The sequence below is a fragment of the Tiliqua scincoides genome, chromosome 2 (genome assembly GCF_035046505.1).
Source record: "Tiliqua scincoides isolate rTilSci1 chromosome 2, rTilSci1.hap2, whole genome shotgun sequence".
Classification (NCBI taxonomy): domain Eukaryota; kingdom Metazoa; phylum Chordata; class Lepidosauria; order Squamata; family Scincidae; genus Tiliqua; species Tiliqua scincoides.
Window position 1 is genome coordinate 40,780,470 of NC_089822.1, and position 22,600 is coordinate 40,803,069.

Consider the following 22,600-nt stretch of genomic DNA (forward strand, 5'->3'; position numbering starts at 1 on the left):
CAGATTAAGCTCCATTGACCACTATGGGACTTACTTCAGAGTAGACATGCATAGGATTGGGCTCACAGGCTGCAATCCTACCCACACGTTCCTGAGAGTAAGCCCCATTGACCACAATGGGACTTACTTCAGAGTAGATTCACTTGGTGGAACAGGACTGGCTCCCCCTTATTTCATCATTTCTTTTATTTTAATTTAATTATTTATAATTATTTATTATAATTTGCTTGATGATGTCACCTCTTGCCATCACATCACTTCCAATGGGTCCTGGACAGACTTTCTAAAAAGTGGGTCCCAGTTCTAAAAATTTGAGAACTGTTGTAATAAGGTGTTAGTAAGTTGACATGTGTGTGTGTGTGTGTGTGTGTGTGTGTGTGTGTGTGTGTGTGTGTGTGTGTGTGTGTGTGTGACTGACTCTACAAGTTTTCAAAATCACTAAAATCAGAATTTGGAGGAATAATACCATCATGTTATATATCAATCAATGTGTAATTTCATGCAGAATGCAATGAAACAAACCACATTGCAATATCTGTGTTCTAACAACAGGTACAGCCAAAAAACCAGTGGGGGTGGGGCGATGGCACATCACCACGCCCACCACCTGGGGCATTGCCCCGCCCACTGCATGAGGTGACGCACAGGCCTCCTGCACCAGGTGACATGAATCCTAGTGATGCCACTGCATTCAAGCCATTTTTACCCAACGTCACATATATGGAACAGGGATCAAATATGTATACCTGTGGGCTGGGCACAAATGGGTTAATTGAAAAATAAGCATAGATCTCAATCTAAACACACTGTTAAGGAATTCCTTCTTGTAGCAGACACCAAGACCACTTTACACATTTGCAAGGCATCTGAATTTGACACCAAGTATGCATTCAGTGGAATGCCACAACCAATCCAAGCTATGCAATGATTGCACTTTAAAGAGAGTTTATTTGTCACATTCAAATTTTACATTTTGGGGTATGTGAGTGAGGCAATAAACGGTCGGAATGTATCTCCAGCCCTTTAGAAGAGGAGTACTCATTAAGTGTACAGTGTTTCCTCCCTCCTGAAACAACTCTCAATAGCGCAAGAAGGGAAGTTTCTCTCTCCCCTCCGCTTAGGATATTTATTTACTTGAAGAGACCTATTGCCTATCTCTCTCTCCCCCTGATCTCCATTTTCCTATGCCTTTTTCAGCTGACACCAAACCATTCCATTTTACCATTCTTTTTAATGCTCTCTACCATAGACTGAAAAGATTCAAATAGCCTGCTCAACTTCTGGTTTCTTTAAACCATCATATTTCTTTCTCCCTTGGAGTGGGAATTCGAGTTACCCCATTGCTATTGGAGAAAATCAGGCTTTTAGCATAGCTGCAACGGAGAGGCATATCCCTTTCCTTCTCCCTGAATAAAAAGTTGCTGAAAAAGAGTTCTCCTCTCCAAACAATGAGAAAAATTTAACATGTTCTTATTTCTATATCTCCTGAACATTCTGAAAACTTCTAAAAAGTCCTAGAAGGTCATACAGGCACCAGAAGCTAAAAAGGTAATTGAAATTTTTAAATAAAGCACACTTCAATTTTACTTTGCACTATGTATCATCACATACCTATTTGGAGGCTCAACCTGTGTTGACCCTCCAAAAGTAATAGCTTGCACTGGCTAATCCAGTGGTCCCTAAACCTCTACAGGGGAGTTGGGAACCAAGTAAGTTTTTTCATGGGGAAAGGGGGACAGTGAGAAGGCGATGATGGCGCCGCAGCAATTGCAGCACCGCCATGACCAAGGGGCTTGTTTACTTATCTGGGTGGGCTGGCCTCTGGTAGGGTGTGGAAGGCTCACAGCCCCCTCTGTGGGCATCCCCACTGCTGTAAGCAGCGCCTATCTCCTATTGTAAGCCACTGCCAGTTTTCGATCAAAAACAGGAAGTGGCTTCCAAACTGAGCTAAGAGCTTTTTACAGCAACGGGGAGGTCCGCAGAGGGGGCTTCTGCATCCTGCTGGAGGCCAGTGCTGCCCCCAAGGTAAGTAAAGCCCCTTGGTTGCTGTGATGCCGCGACTGCTACAGCGATGTTGCTGCCATCCCTGCAGGGCCACTCCCATTAAGAGGGAATGCCCTGCTTCCAGTTCCCAAGGGGTTGAGACCCACCAGTTTTGGAACTACTGGGCTAATCTGTCAGTATACTAAGGATGCAATCCTATCCTGCACTGGAACAGGCAAGCGAGGAGGCTTGCGCTGTATCCAGCGCAGGATTGTGGCCAGAAGCAGCTTAGCCAGAGGCAAGGGGAAACTCTTCCCCTTACCCATGGGTAAGGGATGTTGGCCCCAATGGATCTCCTTGGACTTGCACCACCTCCTGAGGTGGCATAAGTTCGAGGAGAGCTGAGGGCTTGAAGCCGCTCCCTACACCCTGGGAACAGGAGGTGGGTCCAACCCTCTCCTTGCATGTCCACCTCCAGGGCCACCCATCGCCATCCCTCCCCCTGCCCAGGAACGCCTCCCTCCCTTCTCCTCCCCACCCCCCATACCTACCTTTTTCGCTTGCATCAGCTGCACCGGAGGGGAAGCCAGTGTGGAGGCTTCCATCAGCCTCCGCAAGCTGGCACTTTACGGCACATTTGTGACCCTCCCAGGCCGGCCCAAGGAACTTGGGCTGGCATAGGGCACAGTTAGGATTGCACCCTTAACCAGTCATAGCTGAATGAAATGAGTTAAAGTGCAGAACAAAATGGTTTTTCTAGTTTGCTCAAAGAAAAAGGAGTGTGACCTCTCCCAAAGGAGGTAAATACTGACTGCATTTTTTGAAACCTCTCTAGCTATTAAACATTAGAGCTCTGTCTCTATTGAAATGTGCATTATTCCCCAACCATACGCTCAGCGCTACAGAATGCTTATAAACATTCCAAGTTCTCAGAAGTTTTGCTTTATGTTGTTTTAGCTGTTAGTTCATTATTTGATTTATTGAATTATTACCCTACCACATGGTTCTGCAGAGCTGACAAGGTAGCTCAGTGCAGATGGGATTACTGGTGGAAGGTGCAAAAAAAGGAGCGGCTCAATCACAATATTAGTTGTTAGACTGGATATGCAAATAAACCATGCAAGCATTTGAGAAAGTGCTACCGGAATGTGAGAGAGAGAGAGAGAGAGAGGGAGAGAGAGAGAGAGAAGAATGAACATCGAGGTACTAAACCAGCAGTTGGATAATGGATTTCTCTGGTTGAGCGTTGGATGCCAATCAGAGGGCCCATCTAGTCAGGCTGAACCTTGAGTAATGGTGACAGATGTGGCATTGCCAGAGCCTCTAGTTCTTGTGCTGACTTTGTTGCCTGAGGGCCCAATCCTATTCAACTTTCCAGCACCGGTGCAGCCGCAATGCAACCCTGAGGTAAGGGAACAAATGTTCCCATACCTTGAGGAAGCCTCTGTGACTGCCTCCCAACCACAGGATGCAGTGCATATCCCATTGGCAGAGCTGTGCTAGCCCTTGAAAACTGGATAGGATTGGGCCCCGAGTGATCTCGTGTTTACTCCTCTACACAAATCAATGGATTCATACCACAATGATAAAAACTTCCCCTTAAAAATATTTAGGCAGTGCTTTTAGTAAAAATGTTTTAACATGGTGACCCTAGCAGTTTCATAGTGTATCATTTCTGCTTATATTACTCATGAAGTATATCACAACAGCAAAATGCTGACCACAGTTCACTAATAAGATGACATACTTGAATACCCTTAACTCACTATAATTTTTGAAAAAAACTTTCAAAATGTAACAATGTAAAAGACATACATCTTGGCCATATAATAGGTTAGCCCCAGTGAACACCTCATAACAACGGGCAATTTAGCTCTCAGGATGTAAGGGGAAAAAAACAATTCAACAAAACAACCCTCATACACTCAGAGATTATCATGACTAGACTGTCACACTGTGACCTTGTTGGCGTCTAGCTAATCTGACAATATTTGGTAGTGCATTGTTTCAAATCAATAACTAATTAACAAAGTACAAAAGAAGTTGCACTCTTTTCTGAGATGCCTTGTTAAAAATGGCTTTTGGTTGCACATGGGCAGAAAGGTCGCTTTTATGACATCTTCACAAGTCTTTCAACATCCTGCTACTGTCAGATTAAATTACTTTAAGCAATTAATTGTCATAAGTTAAAACAGAAGCACATTTGTTACAGCTGGTTGTCATAATGACATGGCGAGTAGTTGTTTTGATATGAATTTCTTCAACTGACCCTCTATCATATCTTAATTTTTTTGGTTGACCTAACTGGAAGATTGGGAGCAAATTCTCTAATTCAAGCATCATAGGTCATACATGGGGGAAGGAAGTCTTGCTAGGATTACATACTGAAGAGCTGCTGAAAAGCTATTCTGCTGATATCAACAGAAAAATGCAACAAGGTTAAAATTTTAAAAAATTAAGTATACCAAGAGTAAAAATACAAATCTCTCTTTCAGTAAGAATAGCTAGACTAAGTGAAAAGTTCAGATATACAAATTTCATTTAGTTGTTATGGTGTGTGTGCACAAAACACATTAAAGCTTACACATTCATACAGAGTAAATACGTAGCTAGCATTAGTAACCTATGCCAGCAAAATTTTCCAGTTATTCTGCTTAAAACCATAACACATTAGAGAATTGCATTTTTAGTTCTCTCTCTGTCTCTATTTTTTTTTAATAATCACTGTAGTGCACCTGAAGAACTTCTGTCATAGTAATTTACAGGTCACTGTTTCTTGTTCATGGCTTTTAACACACTAGCTGCTCCAGCACGCTAGCTGGATAAGATACCTGTGAAAGTATCTCCTATCCACAGTATCAATAAGCCTGCTTCACAAAAAGCTGGATGTTTATGGAGTGATATTTTAGAGTTCTCTCATTAAAGATATGTATGGGAAAATGCTGGACTGGACCATCCACATAGATTTCTAGAAATAATCCACTAATGTATCACCATGCAGATCTGTTGCCACTAAAGCAACATTGTATACTATTCCTTTACTCCTGTATGTGCCTGGGTATACCGAAACCACTTATACATGCAACAGTTTATATAAAACTTTAAAACATATTGTAAATTAACTGTTCTAGCAGTTTTATGAGACACAGCACAATTTGGACTTGTCTGTGTGCTAACACAGCATGCACTGCACCAGTGTTTGGCGTCACAAAAGTGCCGTAAACCATTTTGCAATGGCATAGCACTGGTACAAAGGCCCATGCTGGCCCGCACACAGCAGCAGGAGCATTGAATGCCAGGGAAAGTCAGTTCCACGTTGACCAACATGAAGGCAGAGTGAGGTGGGGAGGGTAGTGATAGGAGAAGGGAAAGCACAGACTGGGCCCAAGACAGGGGTGGCATCAGTGACGCTGGTGCATGCCATATCCTATCCTGATTTGCTGCTAAGGAACAATGCCGACTTGCACTAGTGACTGAACTCATGTAGTCCAACGTGGCCCACTGCAGTTGTTGAGTTTTACCCTGGGGCAAGGGAACAACTCCTTGCCCCAAGGAGACCTTCAGCAGCTCAAATTCCCATGCAGGATGCAGTGCTGGCTGAGCTGGTACCACTGCATGGGGATTTGCGCTAGATTGGGATGACTGTGTTTTTCCTGAAGGGTAAATGAAAGCTGGCAGTGATGAAGCCACCAGTTCCATGAAAACAATGGTGAGGGTGTTCCAAACAGCAAGACTGGCAATGTGATGTCCTACCATATAGCTTGGTTGAGTTCGTGTGCAGAGATTAATTAAAGAAGTGGTTGGTCCATTATTAGTACAGGCTGGGCACAAAAAAGCTTATGGAAACAAAAAAAGAAACAGAAGAAAAGCAGAAGAGCAACTAGGCATTCAGCCTCTCATGCTTATTCCTGAATCATTCAATAACTAGAAGGAAAGGTGAAAACTCCAATGAGAGGGTAGAATGTCCCAAGCCCCTCCTAGTCTCCAAGGGCAAACTTCCACACAGTGTGTGTGTGTGACCTTTATTGGCATAGAGTAGGGGTGGGCAAATATTTTGGCAGGAGGGCCACATCATCTGTGACAGTGTGTTGGGGCAGGGAAAAAAAATTAACTTTACATTTCAAATTTGAATAAATTTACATAAATGAATACATTAGAGATGGAACTTATATGAATAAATGAATTTTACTGAGCCTATTTATAATACACATTAGAACTGTAATGCAGGCATGTAGAACTACATGAGAACTATGAACTGTTTGCCACACACCTCTTGCACAGTAAAAGCACACAGACCAAGCCAGAAACACATAAAGACACAAGCTGTTCAGTGGCAATGGGGGGTGGTGGTGGTGGTGGTGTTTAAAATAATGCCCAGGGAAAAGCAGAAAACACAGGGAGACATGAATTGATGTACATAGAGAGACTAGAAAAGTCCTTGCTCTAACTCAGCCCGCGTCTGGTGGTTGTGACCAGCAGTTGCGGGCCAGCATGGACTCCCTGATGGACCAGAGGCTCATTAAAGGTTAGGGGCTCCCTGCGGGCCAGATTGGGGGACCCCAAGGGTCACAAATGATCCCTGGGCCAGGGTTTGCCCACTCGTGGCATAGAGGAACCTTTACTGGCACAGATACAATATTTGTAATGTATGTGAAGTTTACCTACATATTTATGTTCAGTGCAGGTTTTTAAAATATGTGGTACATTTAATAGTTGCAAATTATTTATCTGAAATCTACTTCATTAAAGAGCTTTATAAAATCTTAACAGTTGTTGAATATCCTTTTTTTTGTAACACAAAATAGAATCCGATGTAATGTCATAGGTAGAGTGAACGTGGCTTGTTTCACTGAAGCACACCCTCTATCACTTGTGTTTAAATTACCATTGTTCAAATGATCAAGTCTAAACTAATCATAAGTTACACTGACACATGATTTAACTATAAAGACATTTCAATCTTACCAAGTAGCCTAATTTGATACATTCTAAACACAAGATACCAAACCATCCAAAATATGTTTTATAAGTTACATTCAACTTTGCATTGAAACTAGAATCTTGATTAAATTATAAAGTAATTTCATTCCCAGCAGTGCCATCTATTGGGGAAGCTTGATGCAATAAATATTTCCACAATACTGAATTGTTCAACTGACGATAAAGAAAATGCATTTCAGTTTGGATTTGTAAAAGTAAACATTGCAAGTCTGTTGTAGGAACAAATGTCTAAGATAGTTGCTTTGCAGTGCAATCGTTGCGCTGGAACAAGCAGACCAGGAGACCTGCGCTGTATCCAGTGCAAGACTGGGGCCAGAATTGGCTCAGCCGGAGGCAAGGGTGCACATTGGGGCAAGTCAAGGGAGGCAATTCATGCACATTGGTGCAAAAAATCAAAACTTTAGATATAGGCTGATCGGTTCTGAGCTGTCTGTGACAGATCAGGAGAGGGATCTTGGGGGGGGGGGTGGACAGGTCGATGAAAGTGTTGACCCAATGTGCGGGGGCAGTGAAGAAGGCCAATTCTATGCTTGGGATCATTAGGAAGGGTATTGAGAACAAAACGGCTAATGTTATAATGCCGTTGTACAAATCTATGGTAAGGCCACACCTGGAGTATTGTGTCCAGTTCTGGTCGCCACATCTCAAAAAAGACATAGTGGAAATGGAAAAGGTGCAAAAGAGAGTGACTAAGATGATTACGGGGCTGGGGCACTTTCCTTATGAGGAAAGGCTGCAGCGTTTGGGCCTCTTCAGCCTAGAAAAGAGACACCTGAGGGGGGACATGATGGAGACATACAAAATTATGCAGGGGATGGACAGAGTGGATAGAGAGATGCTCTTTACACTCTCACATAATACCAAAACCAGGGGACATCCACTAAAATTGAGTGTTGGGCGGGTTAGGACAGACAAAAGAAAATATTTCTTTACTCAGCGTGTGGTCGGTCTGTGGAACTCTTTCCACAGGATGTGGTGCTGGCGTCTAGCCTAGACGCCTTTAAAAGGGGATTGGGCAAGTTTCCGGAGGAAAAATCCATTATGGGGTACAAGCCATGATGTGCATGCGCAACCTCCTGATTTTAGAAAATCAGGTGCAAGGGAGGGCACCAGGATGAGGTCTCTTGTTATCTGGTGTGCTCCCTGGGGCATTTGGTGGGCCGCTGTCAGATACAGGAAGCTGGACTAGATGGGCCTGGTAAATGGTTGGTTGGCAACCTTCAGTCTCGAAAGTCTATGGTATAAGCCTACAGCACCCAGTATTCCAAGGTGGTCTCCCATCCAAGTACTAACCATGGCCTGATCCAGTGGGGCTCTTCTTATGTTCTTATGTTCTTAAGGGGAAACTCTTCCCCTTACCCCTGGGTAAGCCACCACAGCCCCAATGGGTCTCCTCTAACCTGTACCACTTCAGGAGGCAGCACAGGTCCAAGGAGAACAGCATGGCTTCGAGTCACTCTGTGTTGCTTGGGGAACAGGGATGGGATCTGGCCTAACTTCCAGGTCCCAGCCCCGCCTCCTGCTTCCCGCCCGCCCACCCCCTGGAATGCCCTCTGCCCGGAACTCCTTCCTCCCACCTCAACTCCGCCTGCCCTCCCCAGACCCATGCGTTGGCCGAGCTTGGCCGACGCAACATTCCCTCCCAGTGTCAGTACGCAGGCTCCGTGGCTGCAGTCTCCTGAAAGCAGCCTCCATGGGCTAGCGCGTGTTCTGCACCAGCCCAGCTGACACATTAGGAGGCGCAAACATGCTTTATGCACGCTTGCAACTCTCCTGGGCTGGTGCAAGGGACTTGCACCAGCTCAGGGCGCATTTAAGATTGCCAAGGAACAGTATGGCATATTTAAAATAGGGAGGCCCCCATTGACCCTTTTGACCTTAAGAGACATGCAGCATTGTTGACCATTCAACACTCCTCTAAGTGAGTGAAGAAGTAGGGGAACTGAAATAGGAACAAAACAGAGATATCTGATGGTTAACCACCTTGGATTAAAGTCTGAGGAGAAATCTGATGACCAAAGAAAGGCAGTATATAAATACCTGTATAAATAAATAAATAAATAAATAAATAAATAAATTTCTTTTTCCAGTTTGATTGTGTATTATAGCAAAGAGCATGCTCGTACAAATGTTAACAATACACATAACACATGAATTTGGGTAGCAGAATTATTTCTGTATATTCAATTGTGCCTGTGAGTTTTGGTTTGTCCCTGTCTAACTGATTCAGTGGTTTCAGAAACTTTACAGTATCCAATGGACCAGAATCCAATAATAAAAATTCTGCCCTCACAGAGCTTCAGTTTAGCATGTAACTGTTATAATTCCTGCTCCTTTAGTAGTCCTGGGGGAAATATAATGAGTTGAATCTCAATTAGACTGTTTTAAATGAAAACAAACTTCATTACCACTTCTGACAGGGAAGCTTCAAAAAGCTGTATGATGAGGGTCAACTAAAGTGATGCAGTCATTGCGATCAACTATTTAAGTGGCCAATTTAAATGAAAACAGGAAAAATAGGATTAAAGGTTTTCCTGAGAGATTTCATGACTCTGTAGAGTACTGTTCCTCATACACTTAAAAAGGAATGTTGTTTAAAGAGTGAAATAAAGGCCTTCAAGCTAGAATGAAAAAGTAAATATCTCCAAGCTGGCCTAAAATGTAGCCATACATATATCTTCACAGAGGATAGAAAATAGAAAACTCTGTATGTTAGAATGTCCTCTCTACTCATTAGTCTGATTTGCGTTTTTCATCTTCAGAGCTCCCAATAGGTTAAGAGCCACACTTAAGGGGTTAAGAATAAGGTTGGGCAATAGTCAAGAGCCCACACCCATCAGATAGTCTATCTGGCCAGGTCAACCCCAAACACTCAATACTGGTGGCAGGGGTAGTCCCCAGTCACCTTCACGATCAGGAGGTGACTGGATAATACCACGTGGTTCCCGTGGGCTTCATTCCAACTCCCCCAGGAAGCTGACACCAATGAAAGCAAGTTCTGCAACTGAAAACAGTCATTTTGGTAGCTGCCCTGGATATAATAGTGACTGTCCACTATAGATATGAAAGGTTATAAATTATTACCTTTCAAAAGGAAAGAAAGCACCTTTTTTCCAATTACATATGAGTTACAAAAAAGATGAAAAAGTTATTAGTGCCTAAAACCTCTTCTGCTTTGAAAAGTCTCAGAACACCAATAACCCTCTGATAAGTCATGTCACTAAATGGATACCAAGGAGCTGTGGGAAATGTTTTGAGATGGGAACCACCAATAGTCTATGAACACAGACTATCACAGGGTGGTAGGCCGGTGCCGGTGCTGTAGCAATGCAGCCCCCCCCCCCAAAGGGAACAAACATTCCCTTACCTGGAGGAGGCCTCTGAGATTGCCCCATTACTACAGGATGCAGTGCATGCCCCATTGGCATGGCTGCACCCGCACTGGAAAGTTGGATAGGATTTGGCTCTTAAATGGTTAATTTGCAATGATGTTTTCTTCCACTCCTAGCAGTACAGAAGGACTTGAAGGAGAGATATATTAGGGACCAGAGAGAAGGGACTGTTTCATTATAGTAATCATAATGTAAAGTGACCTCAGATGAAGAATGCATGTAGAAAAAAAGACATACAACGTGTACAACCTAAATTTTAAATTACAAAAAACAGAGAAAGCAGCAGACATATTTTGAACTGCCCATGGAATTTTTAGGTGGAACTCTATTGCATGGAACCAAGACAAAATTCTCCCGGTATGTTTCAACATCACTGGTTTTTTAAAATACCTTACTATACTTGGGCCTTGTTATTTATATAATGTGAAGGAAACAGAGAAGAGAAGAAATAAAGGGTGCAATTAGGTACTAGTCAGTATTTTTCTATGACAGCTCATAAACCCCTTATCTGTTGCGTGAGGAGGGAGAAGACCAAATTAGAGAAGAGAGTGTAACACAAGCTTATAGTACAATGAGCAGAAATGCTCTGTTCCTTCCTATTTATCTTGTAGAGGTTTCCTGCTGCCATTCCACCTGTTGTTACCTTCTGTTAATAAAGCTGCTCTCACTCATTCTCTTTTTTCTGTTTTAATACTAAAGTGTTAGTATAAAAGTAATTCATTCATCTATATATGCAGAAAGAGCCACTTGCTTTGTTCACATTAAACACAATCCTTTTTACTACTGATCAAGCTTTGAAGTAGCTAGTGGGAAACAAAGGAGGATAATTTCCTGCCCCTTGTAAAAAATAAAGTATGTTTTAGATTTTGAAATATAATTTTTTCTGAACAGAATGTAAATTTTTCTCTTTTTTAAGTACAGTTCATTACACAAAATAATTTACATTCATATTTTATTTATTTATTTACAAAGCTTCTGACAAAGGCTGCACTTTAAACATAGTACCTACATTGTGGAAGCCACATGCAAATGACCTTCGTGCACTGTATTATCCATCCTGCCCCCTTCATACACTGATACCCTTCATACACTGATGCCATTGGTTCTTAGTTCGTATTAAATAAAAATAAAGAGTGGTATTTTTTCCTCATTTTGCTTAAGAATGAGTTAAAACTATTTAAAGGGGTTAACACTAGGTTACAAGATCAATGAGACAAAATAAAATTACAGGTATGCTATTGTGAAAGATGTATGCATGTGTCGTATTGCATATTATACGTCAAGGTTATGCATTAATATTACATTTAGGTTCTGCCAAATACTAGTTTACATTTGGAAGGATCTAAGTAGAAACTGTTCATCCCGAATATATCTTGTTAAAAACATGTACTGTATATGGAAGTAAAAAAATCAAGATTTAAGCTTGCATATTGTTTTCATAGTTAGATACTCTTTTATGGAACTAATTTTGTGAGCTCAAGAGGGTTTTAGGCTGCAATTTTTACATGCTTACCTGGGAGTACGTTTCACTGAACTAAATGGAATTTGCTTCTGAGTAGACATGCCTAGAACTGTACTATAGCTTTTCTTAAATGGTAGCCTCCTGCGGTTTGGAAATTGTGGGTTCAAAAAGAGCTTGTGATATGACATGGAGTGGGCTCAAAGAAAAAAGTAAAAAATTTCCCTAGCTGGGTACAAGACTAGGCTAAGGTTGCTCCTTGCATGCCTGTCATAGTGCTTTGACTTTAGTTAAGTGATAAAATGCTACAAGTTTAGTATCCTGGGTTCTATGTTTCTGGGAGAAATATTTGCCAATATGTACCACAGCAACCTCTGGTGGTCTGAAAAAAATAATGTGTCTATAAGCACAGAAGAAATATAATTTAACATGTATGTTCATATTCAGCTATTGAGTCTATTCTTAATGATGTAACACATTAAAGATGCTTAAAAATGATTAGGTATATGTCAACAGTTACAGTCACATTGTCTTAATTAAAACTTGTCTTAATTAAAACAATTAAAACTACTGAAAACTTTTTTCCCTATTATTGCATGTACAGTAATAATGTATTCAATGCAGATTTCTCGGGAAATCTTGCTTAGAACCAAATATAATCCTATAAAACATGACATTTTTCTTTTGACTACTGAGCTCAGTTGGCAGATGTTTTCAAGAACAAAAAACTGTATTATAACAAAACATAGTAAAGTAAGCTTTCCTGCCATCATATGTGAGATGAAGTTTATTGCCCATATCAAATCAATCCCCTTAACAAGCTGTAACATACATTGGCAAGTACATTATTTCATAGTTTAAAAAATGTTACAGCTTCAAACAATAAGCACTTTGATCATTGAAGCTGTACTCTTAAAGCTTCAGAAGGTATGCATAATCTGCTAGTCAGTCATTTCTTAATGTGGAAAAAGACTGAGTGAAGCCCTCAGCTCTGCCACAACTTACTGCTGTATCTACTTAATATTATAGTTTGATGTGTAGAATATTTGACTAATCTGCAATATAAATCATTCATAGGTATTTAGATATGTACTTTAGATATAGCAAAGAAAAAATAAGTAAAATAAATGCAAAACCAACATATTCAATATTTTGAATACAACTGCAACATTCTTGAGTTGACAGAACTTGCAAAACCAGCACTATTATTCACATCTTAGTTAAGTTGGCTTCCAACAGTGTGTTTAGAAATTGCTACTTCATTTGGTAAAACAAGTGTTTCTTCTGTGTGAGAATGCTCGGTTTGTAGTATTATTTGAATTTAAAAATAAACATTCCCATGACTAGTCTGGGGTTTATGTTAGCGTCTCTCTGGGCTGTCACACAGTCAATCTTCTCTCCAACGTGCTTTAGTGACAGCTAGTTTTTAGGAATGGTCAACCTAGAAGGAATCAGAACACATCAGCAAGCCTCAGATTTGTAAGGCCTGTTGATGGACACTTCACAAAGTATAGTACTATGTGGCTGAAAGTAAGTATTCGACTGGAGATGTGGCTCAACGTGTGGATGTTTATCAAGTGGCTAAAGTCACAACTCATCTAAGTGCTCAAAGTATAGATACTCGTAGTTAAACTTTAAAACTGAGAGCCAGGGTGGTGTAGAGGTTTGGGAGGTGGACTCAGACCTGGAAGATCCAGGTTCAAATTGCCCCTCAGCCACGAAGCTTCCTGGGTGACCAGGAAGTGGGTGACTGGGTGGCCAGTCACTTTCTCTCAGGCTCACCTGTAACCAGGCTCACTGGGTTGTTGTGAGGAAAAAAGGAGGGGAGCAGCCATGTACACCACCCTGAGCTCTTTGGATGAAGGTCGGTATAAAAATGTAATAAATAAATAAAACACAATACCACCACAACCTCTCAGAAAAAGAATGAGAATAAAGCAATGGAACGGTTGCACTGAACTATATGTTACAGTTCAGACTATATACAGAGATTATAAACAAGAGATACAATTGTTCATTTTAGTATAAGGCTGCAGAAATATTACATCCTTAAAAAAGCAATAAACTTTAGTTATAGAAAACCAGCTTTTCAGATGAAGCATCCATACTATCAAATTAAGCCCGCCTACCTATTTTAACTTTACAATGTGTTCCCAATGCATTCAAAGTGGATAAGATTGGAACATCAATGAGTATGTTGAATCCAAACATCCAGATGCATAAGGCTTTTCTGCTCATATGGGCAGGGGGTGACAGTCCCAATTTTCCTCATCCTAGTTCCTAGAGTTGGGAAACTCTCTAAGAATTCACTTTTCAGGGACTACAGTAATGGGGAAAAGTAAGAACTCCTTGTCCACTAAAGTACCTTCTGATTGTATAGCAAGATCTTTTGGATCCATCTAGAAAATGAACAGGTCTAATTAGTGGACAACAGAGGGCACTATGTGTACAGCATTTTATGTGGTATTTACCCCAAGTTTCAGAATGCTAAAATTAATGTCTTGTAAGTAAGGAAGATGTTACATAAGAAAGAAATATATGATGGAGCATTATGACTGAGCACTGGTACCTGCAATGAGTCAGAAACCAATTGCCAAGTGAAACTTGAGAGGTGGTCTTGCCTCTAGACAAATGTACAACAGCCCAGAGTCCTCTGGATTCCCTTCATCTCATCCACTTCTCATGCAGTGAAACTATCTTGTGAGTAATTTCACACACATAGGAGGCAATAATAATAATAGAAAGCAAGTTCTAATATGTAAAAACTAATATTTTCCTCTTTTATTCCTACATATAATTTGTACCTACTTCTTGCAACCATGAACATATAGTAAAATGCTCTACGTTAACTATGAAACAGTATTTTCCCTCTACATTGCTGTCATTTAGCATATAGTGAGAACCATGCCAAAAATTAGAATACTGTAATTCTAAATAATTTTTTCCTGGATTCTCACTGTTCAATCACCACAGACACCATTTTAATGCTGAAGCATTTCTGACGTATTTTACTGTTGAATAACAATGCTAACATCTATAAAAAGACCTCTGAAAATTGCATGAATCTGTCTAGAATGTATAATGCATTATATGTATATGAAGAAGAATGTGTCAAAGTGCAAATAATATTGTTTGTGCCCCCTGCAGAATTAGAAATCCTTGGGTAGCACTGTTATAACGATCCCATGCTGTTAGCATTACAAAGTGCAAAGGTTCACTGACTAAGAAAAGAAAAGAGCAAGGGACAGAATTTCCTCATTGCACTATTCTTGAACTATTCTGGCTTAAATATTTATTAAGATATTAATAACCCTCTTCCTTTACTTGCCTTCAGAACTTTAACTGAAATACAATGGATGGTTACTCATATGAAAACAACACATTATGGGGCAAAATTACAACCCCACAAGATGTATATCAGCATTTTGCCCATGATATTATTAATTTTCTTAGGCAATACAATAAAATATGGCATTATTATTTAAAAGAATTGAAAGTACTACTACCCAAGACGATAACTGCATAATGTTCCAAATGAATACTATTTTGTGAAAGTATCGTTCATTAAACTGTATTTAGGAAGTGCTTCATATATAGATGTCTATTTAACAATTTTACAAAATATCATTAAAAATTAGCCCTTGTCCCTTGAATATACAGCATTTTCCTTTGCGGTTTATTTGCAGATCCTCTTTGAAATTAAACAGAAGTATTTACTAAATATATTTTCTGCAATTTCACATTCAGTAACTTATGTAAGTAACTGAAGTAACTGAACAAGTTACTTATTCTATAACTAATATAGAAAAAAACTTCTATGGTTAGTGTTTGACAGCTGCATAAGTAATATGCACATCTTTTAAAAAGCATATGACTTTAAAGTGCATCTACATACATGAAATTAAAACAAAATGTTCTACTATTCAGTATTAATGCAATACTACTAAATCAACTCACTCTAATATATAACTGGACTGTTTCCTTTTCTTTTTGAGGATTTCGATACTTCTCATAAAAGTCCCGTCGCTTCTTCGCATCTTTTGGGATCTTATCTTTTCTCTCTCTCTTTTCTGCAGGTTCATCTGAGCTATCAGAAGACAGCTGTACTTGGGCTTTTGTCTTTTCAACTTCAATATAGTTCTCATTCGGATTCAGTACTATTACTCCATAGCCTTCCTGTTTCAAAGAAAAAGAAATACACATAGAGTTTGGCTTTGACATTTTTATTGATTTAAACATATATTTAAGTGATTTTTATGAAGTTGACAAAAGGATATAATGGTTTCATTTCTCTACTGTTTTATATCTGATTTATTGTTTCTGTTTATTTATATGCCCTCATTCTTTTTTAACCCTTTAAGAAATTTTCAATATTTTGTTAGATTCTTCCCAGAGCGGTAGATATGAAAGTCAGTTGTGATTCTAGAATAACTCCACAACCATCAACATGTATAGTTAATGATTAGATAATAAATCTTTTACTTTTATTATGGATACGTCTGGAATAAAAAATGCCTCCCGGAAACTATTCAGGACAGCTTAAGGTTGCAATCCAGTGTGCAATGAGGCTGTTTAAATCCCACTAGGTTCAATGGAATTTAAGAAGTCTCACTGTGTGCAGGATTGCAGCCTAACCTATCAACAGACTTTTTCCAATAGCAGATAACTCACAAACAGATAGCAGCAGCAACAATGAATCAATATCAACTGTGATTATTTGACATTGCTTAGAAATCAATGTATTACCGCTTTAAACACAAACAGGTTATCTTGGGATTAAGTGATCTATTATGTTTGCTGCCTTTACAAAAATTATCTTAAATATCTTGTTTATTTTATTTTTCTTACAAAAATATTTACTAAAACTTTACCTATGTAAACTGCTTTGTGAACTTATTTGTTGAAAAGCAGTATATAAATATTCTTAACAACAACAACAAGGAATATATAGAGGCATGTAACAAAAACATATTCTAAGACATTTACATTAAATACTAAACAGGTTAGGAAAAATTATTTCTTTGTAGAAGAATAACACAAACTGTGGATCAATTTTCAACATAATTGTGAAATTCTTATTTAAAATATAACTTTAAAAATGGACTCTAGGAACTGAAGAATACTTACTTATTTTATTCTAGTTCAACATTTCATAGGATTTCTGCCTAACAGCTCAAGTGAAAAGATGAAAGACTACCTATACAGATTATCAAAGTTAACCAAATCTACAGCAACAAAAGATACTTTATTTGGTTTATTCTTTATTTGCTTTATTCTAATCTGTGTAACTATTCAAAAATCTTGTAATGCATTGTGGTAACTGTCAGGTAGACAGATTGTCACTTGGTGATTTTCTACAGTTGGACACACTCGACTAGTTATTAAAATCACATTTGAAGAAAGTTTGTACTTCTCTTCCTTGTGCCTGTACAAGTTTTCACGCCCTTCTCAAATTTCTACTATACCTTCTCCTCCCACCAAAACTAAGTTAAAGAACACTGTTGCACTCTGTTAAGCAGGGTGAAATAGAGGCATTCAGTTCACTGTCTGTGGTATAAGGGAACATGGTAAAAAGGTCACCACAGGCCAAAGAGAAAATTGCCTCCTTCTAGATTCTGTACCATGAGTAAGTGGTCTCCTGTCATCTTTCTTTCCTGCTCTCTCTTCAGAGTGAACCTAAACATTCACACATACTCACCATATGGGTAGGAATGGAGTGGTCACGTATGATGTAGAAATTATATTAACATTATTTTGTATGAGGAATCAATGAGATGTTTATATAAATGAATTTAGGATTGGAACATCCAGTTTTTAAAAAGTAAAACACAGTGAAAAACATGCTGCCTTTGTGTACTAACATAAAACTACTAATAAAATAGCATAAACTAAACAAGTGCTATGCATAGTATTTTAAACATGAGGGTGAAAAAACTGATAACCTTTTGTAACCATTCTGAAATGGCACCCTGCAGTGTTTAGTGCTTTAGTTTGCTCTCCCTGTTTCAAGACCTGTTTATTCTGAGTAGATGTTCTGTATATTGATTCTTTTACTTTCTGTACAGTGCAAGATGTAAAATGCATGTATTTGTTTCAATGTTACATGTGTTACTGAAATGTGAAACTCTATGTCCACCACTTTTTGCGGCTCACAAAAAAGACACACATAAATCATCAGAGAAGTAAAATTTGTCTAAGTTATTGATTATGTAACTGAAAATTACATGACTCATTTGTCCAATTTTATGAGGACATAATGTCAATTTTTCACAGGCACATCAACAGATGAAAAATGAATCCATTTCAAAAATCACAGCTACATAAATCAATTAAAGGATTTTTATCAATTAGATTTTTAACAGCACAAACCACCCCTCACTATGTCTTTAAAACTTTTTTCCAACATACCATATTAGTTAGAGTTACAATAAAATTAACACAGTAATATTTTAAGAAATTCGATAATACGCTTCATGGTTTCTTTCTAAAAATCTATTATGTTATTTTGTTTGTAAGAAAGTTGACATAACGTCATACTCTTTTCTATCTTTTGTCCTCAGCCACTTCAGCCTAAATTATACAGGAAAAACAGGCATAGGAAAGAGGATTAGGAGTAACATACAATACTTGTTCAGATGAAAGGATGTAGCAATGCAACATACCGTATACAACTGCAGCAGAATTTAACCTCTCTCAGTATTATTAAATTCTTACCAACCTAACCTATCAAAAGTTAATCTATGTCTTTAACCATATGGTGACCTTTGTTTCTTCTTCACCTATAAAAACAAGTAGAGGTTTTTTGTTAAGATTCCATCAGAATCTGCGATATTCCTATTTTAAACAATTTTGAATATCAAGGGTTTTTCTAAACAAGGGTTCTCACTTTAACTTTTAAAACAAAAATGTACTAACACAAAATTAGGAATGCCAAAACTCAGCTAATTTCTATGTGTTACCATTGTGTGCACCAAGTTAAAGCAAGGTTGACATCAATCCAATTTTAGGTAAAGATTTTAAATATGCTGTGACAAGTAATAACATAGAGCTATTGTTTTAGAGAAGAGGCTTGCAACCTAATGTACCTTTCAGAAAAAGTGAGAAAGTACTTCTGACATCATTTAGAAAGCACCCTCCTGAGGTTTAAATGCCTACTGAGAACAGTATCAATTGATAAGTAGCTACTAGGTCTTACCTCCAATATAGGTGGGCTATCTGAACAACTAGATGTGAGAAAATGACTCAAAAATGAAATAAACTCATAGGTTAATTTCCTTGATTGATTGTTCTCATTTATAAATGCAGGGATTGAACTATGTTTATAAATAGGACATCCATATTTTCTGAGTCCAAGTTACCAAAAATGTTCAAGGATAATTTTAAATATAGCTTTATCTGATCAGTTAGAATGGGAAAAGTCTCTTTTCTTTCCATAATATAGGTATACTTTACAAAGTGTCCAAAGTATTCATATCAATTATTGCAAAACAGTATATCTGAAAGAATATAAAATAAGCTCCAAGCTCATTTGTGCAGACGGATAAGTTAACTTGCTCTAAGATTTGATTGATGTTATCAGGACAAATATTGGTAAAGTACATTTTTAGGCTTTTAGTGGGGTAGTCAATCTGTTATAAACCAACTACAATTGTAGAATCCATCAAGGAGGGCATATACCATAAGCAGATAATTGGTATGAGTCCAAGCTTCGCTGTATGAGGTGGTATAAGTCTAGCATACATTTCAAACAACTATTCCAGAAGGTTTAAAATGAATAAAACTCTAGGATCCATTTTTATATACATGACTTACTTGTCATTCATTAATTCAGATGATGATGGAAGCAAAAACAAGCTTAAACAGGTGTTAGAAACCACACAGAATCCTGACGAAGAAACCTTTGCATCAAGTGTCACACAAATGCCACAAGTGTGTTAGATAGCAAAACAGTAAGAATAGAACAAGCTATTCATATTCTCTTCTGGAAGTCTATAAGATACCTCAAAGTCTTTATATATATACAAAATTAATATAAGCATGTTAGCTAGTAATAGGGTAGTCAAAAGCAATCACAAATATTTGAGTTATATTCTGGAACACCACAAACCTCTTATGTCTGGCCAAATGAATAATGAGCCGAAAGCATTCAGCCCTGCATATTAATCCACCAGGATAGGATGCCATATGTGACCAGAGAGGTCAGAGGCTAGAGGGGAATCCTTTGACCTATGTAACTATTTTTTTGGCCTGAAAGTAAGGATCTGTAACAGATCGTTTTGCATAGCTTTATCAAACTGATTTTTTAAAAAAATTCTACTTGGGCCATTTGAAGCAAGATCAAAGTTAATCCTCCAGGGAAAAGGAATCCAAAAAGCTTAGATCTGTAACTTAGATCAGTAAAGGGTTAAAATGGACATAGGAATGGTCATTCATCTTTTTGAAAGATATATGTTCCATTTATTTCCCATCTTGTTCATGAGAAGGGTACCTATGTGTCACTGTTGCAACATCCTAGGTGCAACAGTAGGATGAGGTCATGACAACCAATCAGAAGTCACTAGTGAAGCGTAAAAGTAAACATAGCTTTTGGAGATGCAGCTCAGCTTGAAAAATGCCCCCTCCATTATTTGAGCAATTTTCTCAAGACGTGACCTGAGACTGAAACGCCTGAAATGTCAGTTGACTCCTTTTTGTATTTCCACCCCAATGTGCATTTTGGCAACTGCACCCTGCTAACACTTGGTAATATTTTCATCCCAGTTACACCTCATCTCTCAAGCTCCTGAATTCCACTGCTGTGTCCAAGTGTGTAAAAATGCTGTATTACTGCCAAACACACATTGTTCCAGCAAGTTTCCAACTTAAAACAGCTCATCAAGTTAGGCAGGAAAAGAAAACATGCCACAAAAAGTTTTTAGAGGACCACCTGTTGTCTATTATTTTTACATAGCACTTACTCATAAATCATAACACAGGGTAATTAATCAAGCTGTCAAAGAAAAGGTCAAAGGTTAGGTAGGGGAGTCAGAAGGTCATGCATGGGCTGATAGAGGTCAGGGTCACACCACATTCCTCATTATCAAGTTGGGATGAGAGACGGCCCAAGCAAACAAAAGTGAAAGCAGATGGAGAAGTGAGTGGATAAAAAAAAAGAAAGAAAATTTCACAAACAAAAAGAAAAGTGAAAGAAGAGTGTCAGCTGCCTTCAAATAAAGAGAATAGAACTGAAATACACTGAAATGTGTTGAAAAGGCCTAATACAATATAAAGAAACTATATTTTAGTTATTTAAATCTAATATAAATTTCTTTAGATGATGCTCTGGGGCAAACAAGCAATACTATGACTTCATATCTTTGATTCAGTTTTCAGACATTTATTCAACATTTTCAAGCAAATTAGAAAAATTATTACTTTTGTTATTATTTCTAAATGCTGTCTTTCTTTTTGTTGCTGCAATCTATGTAAATGTAAGCTTTTATTTGCATGAAAAATAGGATTTGAACTACATTCTTCATACACACAAATGTTCATTAACACAAAGCATCATAAAAGTCCTTCTGGATGACATAAGAGTTATAAAATATTCTATCATTACACTGACCTGAATTAGATGCAGAATACTGTGCAAAATTAGCTGTCACCCTTTCCTCAAAATCTTTGTTAATCTCATTTTGAATGTTTGCAGCTTTATCAACACATGCATCAATGTCAGCTCCTTGGTTACTGAACCGCTGTACTTGGAAGAAGATATAATTAAAATGTTTTGGCACAGAAAAGGTGAAATTGTATCTTCTCCTGTTCCCTAAGGAGTCTGTAAAACATGTAGGATATATTGACAAACACACACCCTTGTCTAGAGCCCTGACATTCCAGGTCACCAACTGCTATTTATTTCAGAACATTTACACTTACCCATACAATCACCTGCTGTGTTACTAACTTTTAATGGTTTCTAGAGGTGTAAAGATATAAAACTCTTAATAACTTACAGCCCAATCCTATGCATGTTTACTCAGAAGTAAGTCCCATTGGAGTCAATGGGGCTTACTCCCAGGAAAGTGTGGAGAGGATTGGGCTATTAAACATCATTAACGTTAAAAATCATTGTTTTGTATTTATGCTGGTTTGCTTTCATTTATTCCTGAATTTTAATTTATATATTTCTCATTAAGATTGATACATAAACAATACATATACTGAGAGCTATCCTGAGATAAGGACGCAACTCTAACTGCACCCAAGAGGGTTGGAAACATGCTGAAAAACACATTTGCACCTCCTTGGGAGTCAGCTGGGCTGGCGTAGGGACCTGCGCCAGCCCACAGAGGCTGCATCCAGCCTCCACACTGACTTGGGGAGAGAGATTTGCATCGGCCAAGCTTGGCCAATACAAGGGTCTGGGGAAGGTGGGGAGGAGGCGGGGAGAAGGCAGGAGGGAGGTGTTCTGGGGTGGGGAGAGGGCGTGCGGGAGTGGTCCTGGGGACAGGCAGGTGGGGAGCGGGGCTGGGACCCAGCTGTTATGCCTGATCCCAACTCCGTTCCCCAAACAATGCAGAGCAGCTTGAAGTCACTCCATTCTCCTCAGACTTGCGCCACCTCCCCGTGTCAGGCCTCAGCAGCCCGTGTGGATCTACTTAGATCTGTGCCTGTTCAATTGCTGACACAGAACCAAGGAGATCCATGTAAGGCTTCAAGGTGTGGGAGGGGATAGCAGCCCCTGCCCCCCTCCTGGGTCTGAACAGCCCTGAGTTTGCCCTTCCCC

At 38.9% G+C, this 22,600-nt stretch overlaps 1 protein-coding gene across 7 annotated transcripts in view; it reads right to left on the reverse strand.

Annotated features, from left to right (window-relative positions):
* The window catches only part of ARB2A (ARB2 cotranscriptional regulator A), a 286,644-nt gene that overhangs the window by 163,697 nt on the left and 100,347 nt on the right, over positions 1–22,600 (reverse strand). For all 7 annotated transcript variants that reach the window (XM_066614983.1, XM_066614985.1, XM_066614980.1 and 4 more), the window contains one exon: positions 15,793–16,011. In XM_066614983.1, the coding sequence (XP_066471080.1) occupies positions 15,793–16,011 (219 nt within the window). The remainder of the gene's footprint in view (positions 1–15,792; positions 16,012–22,600) is intronic.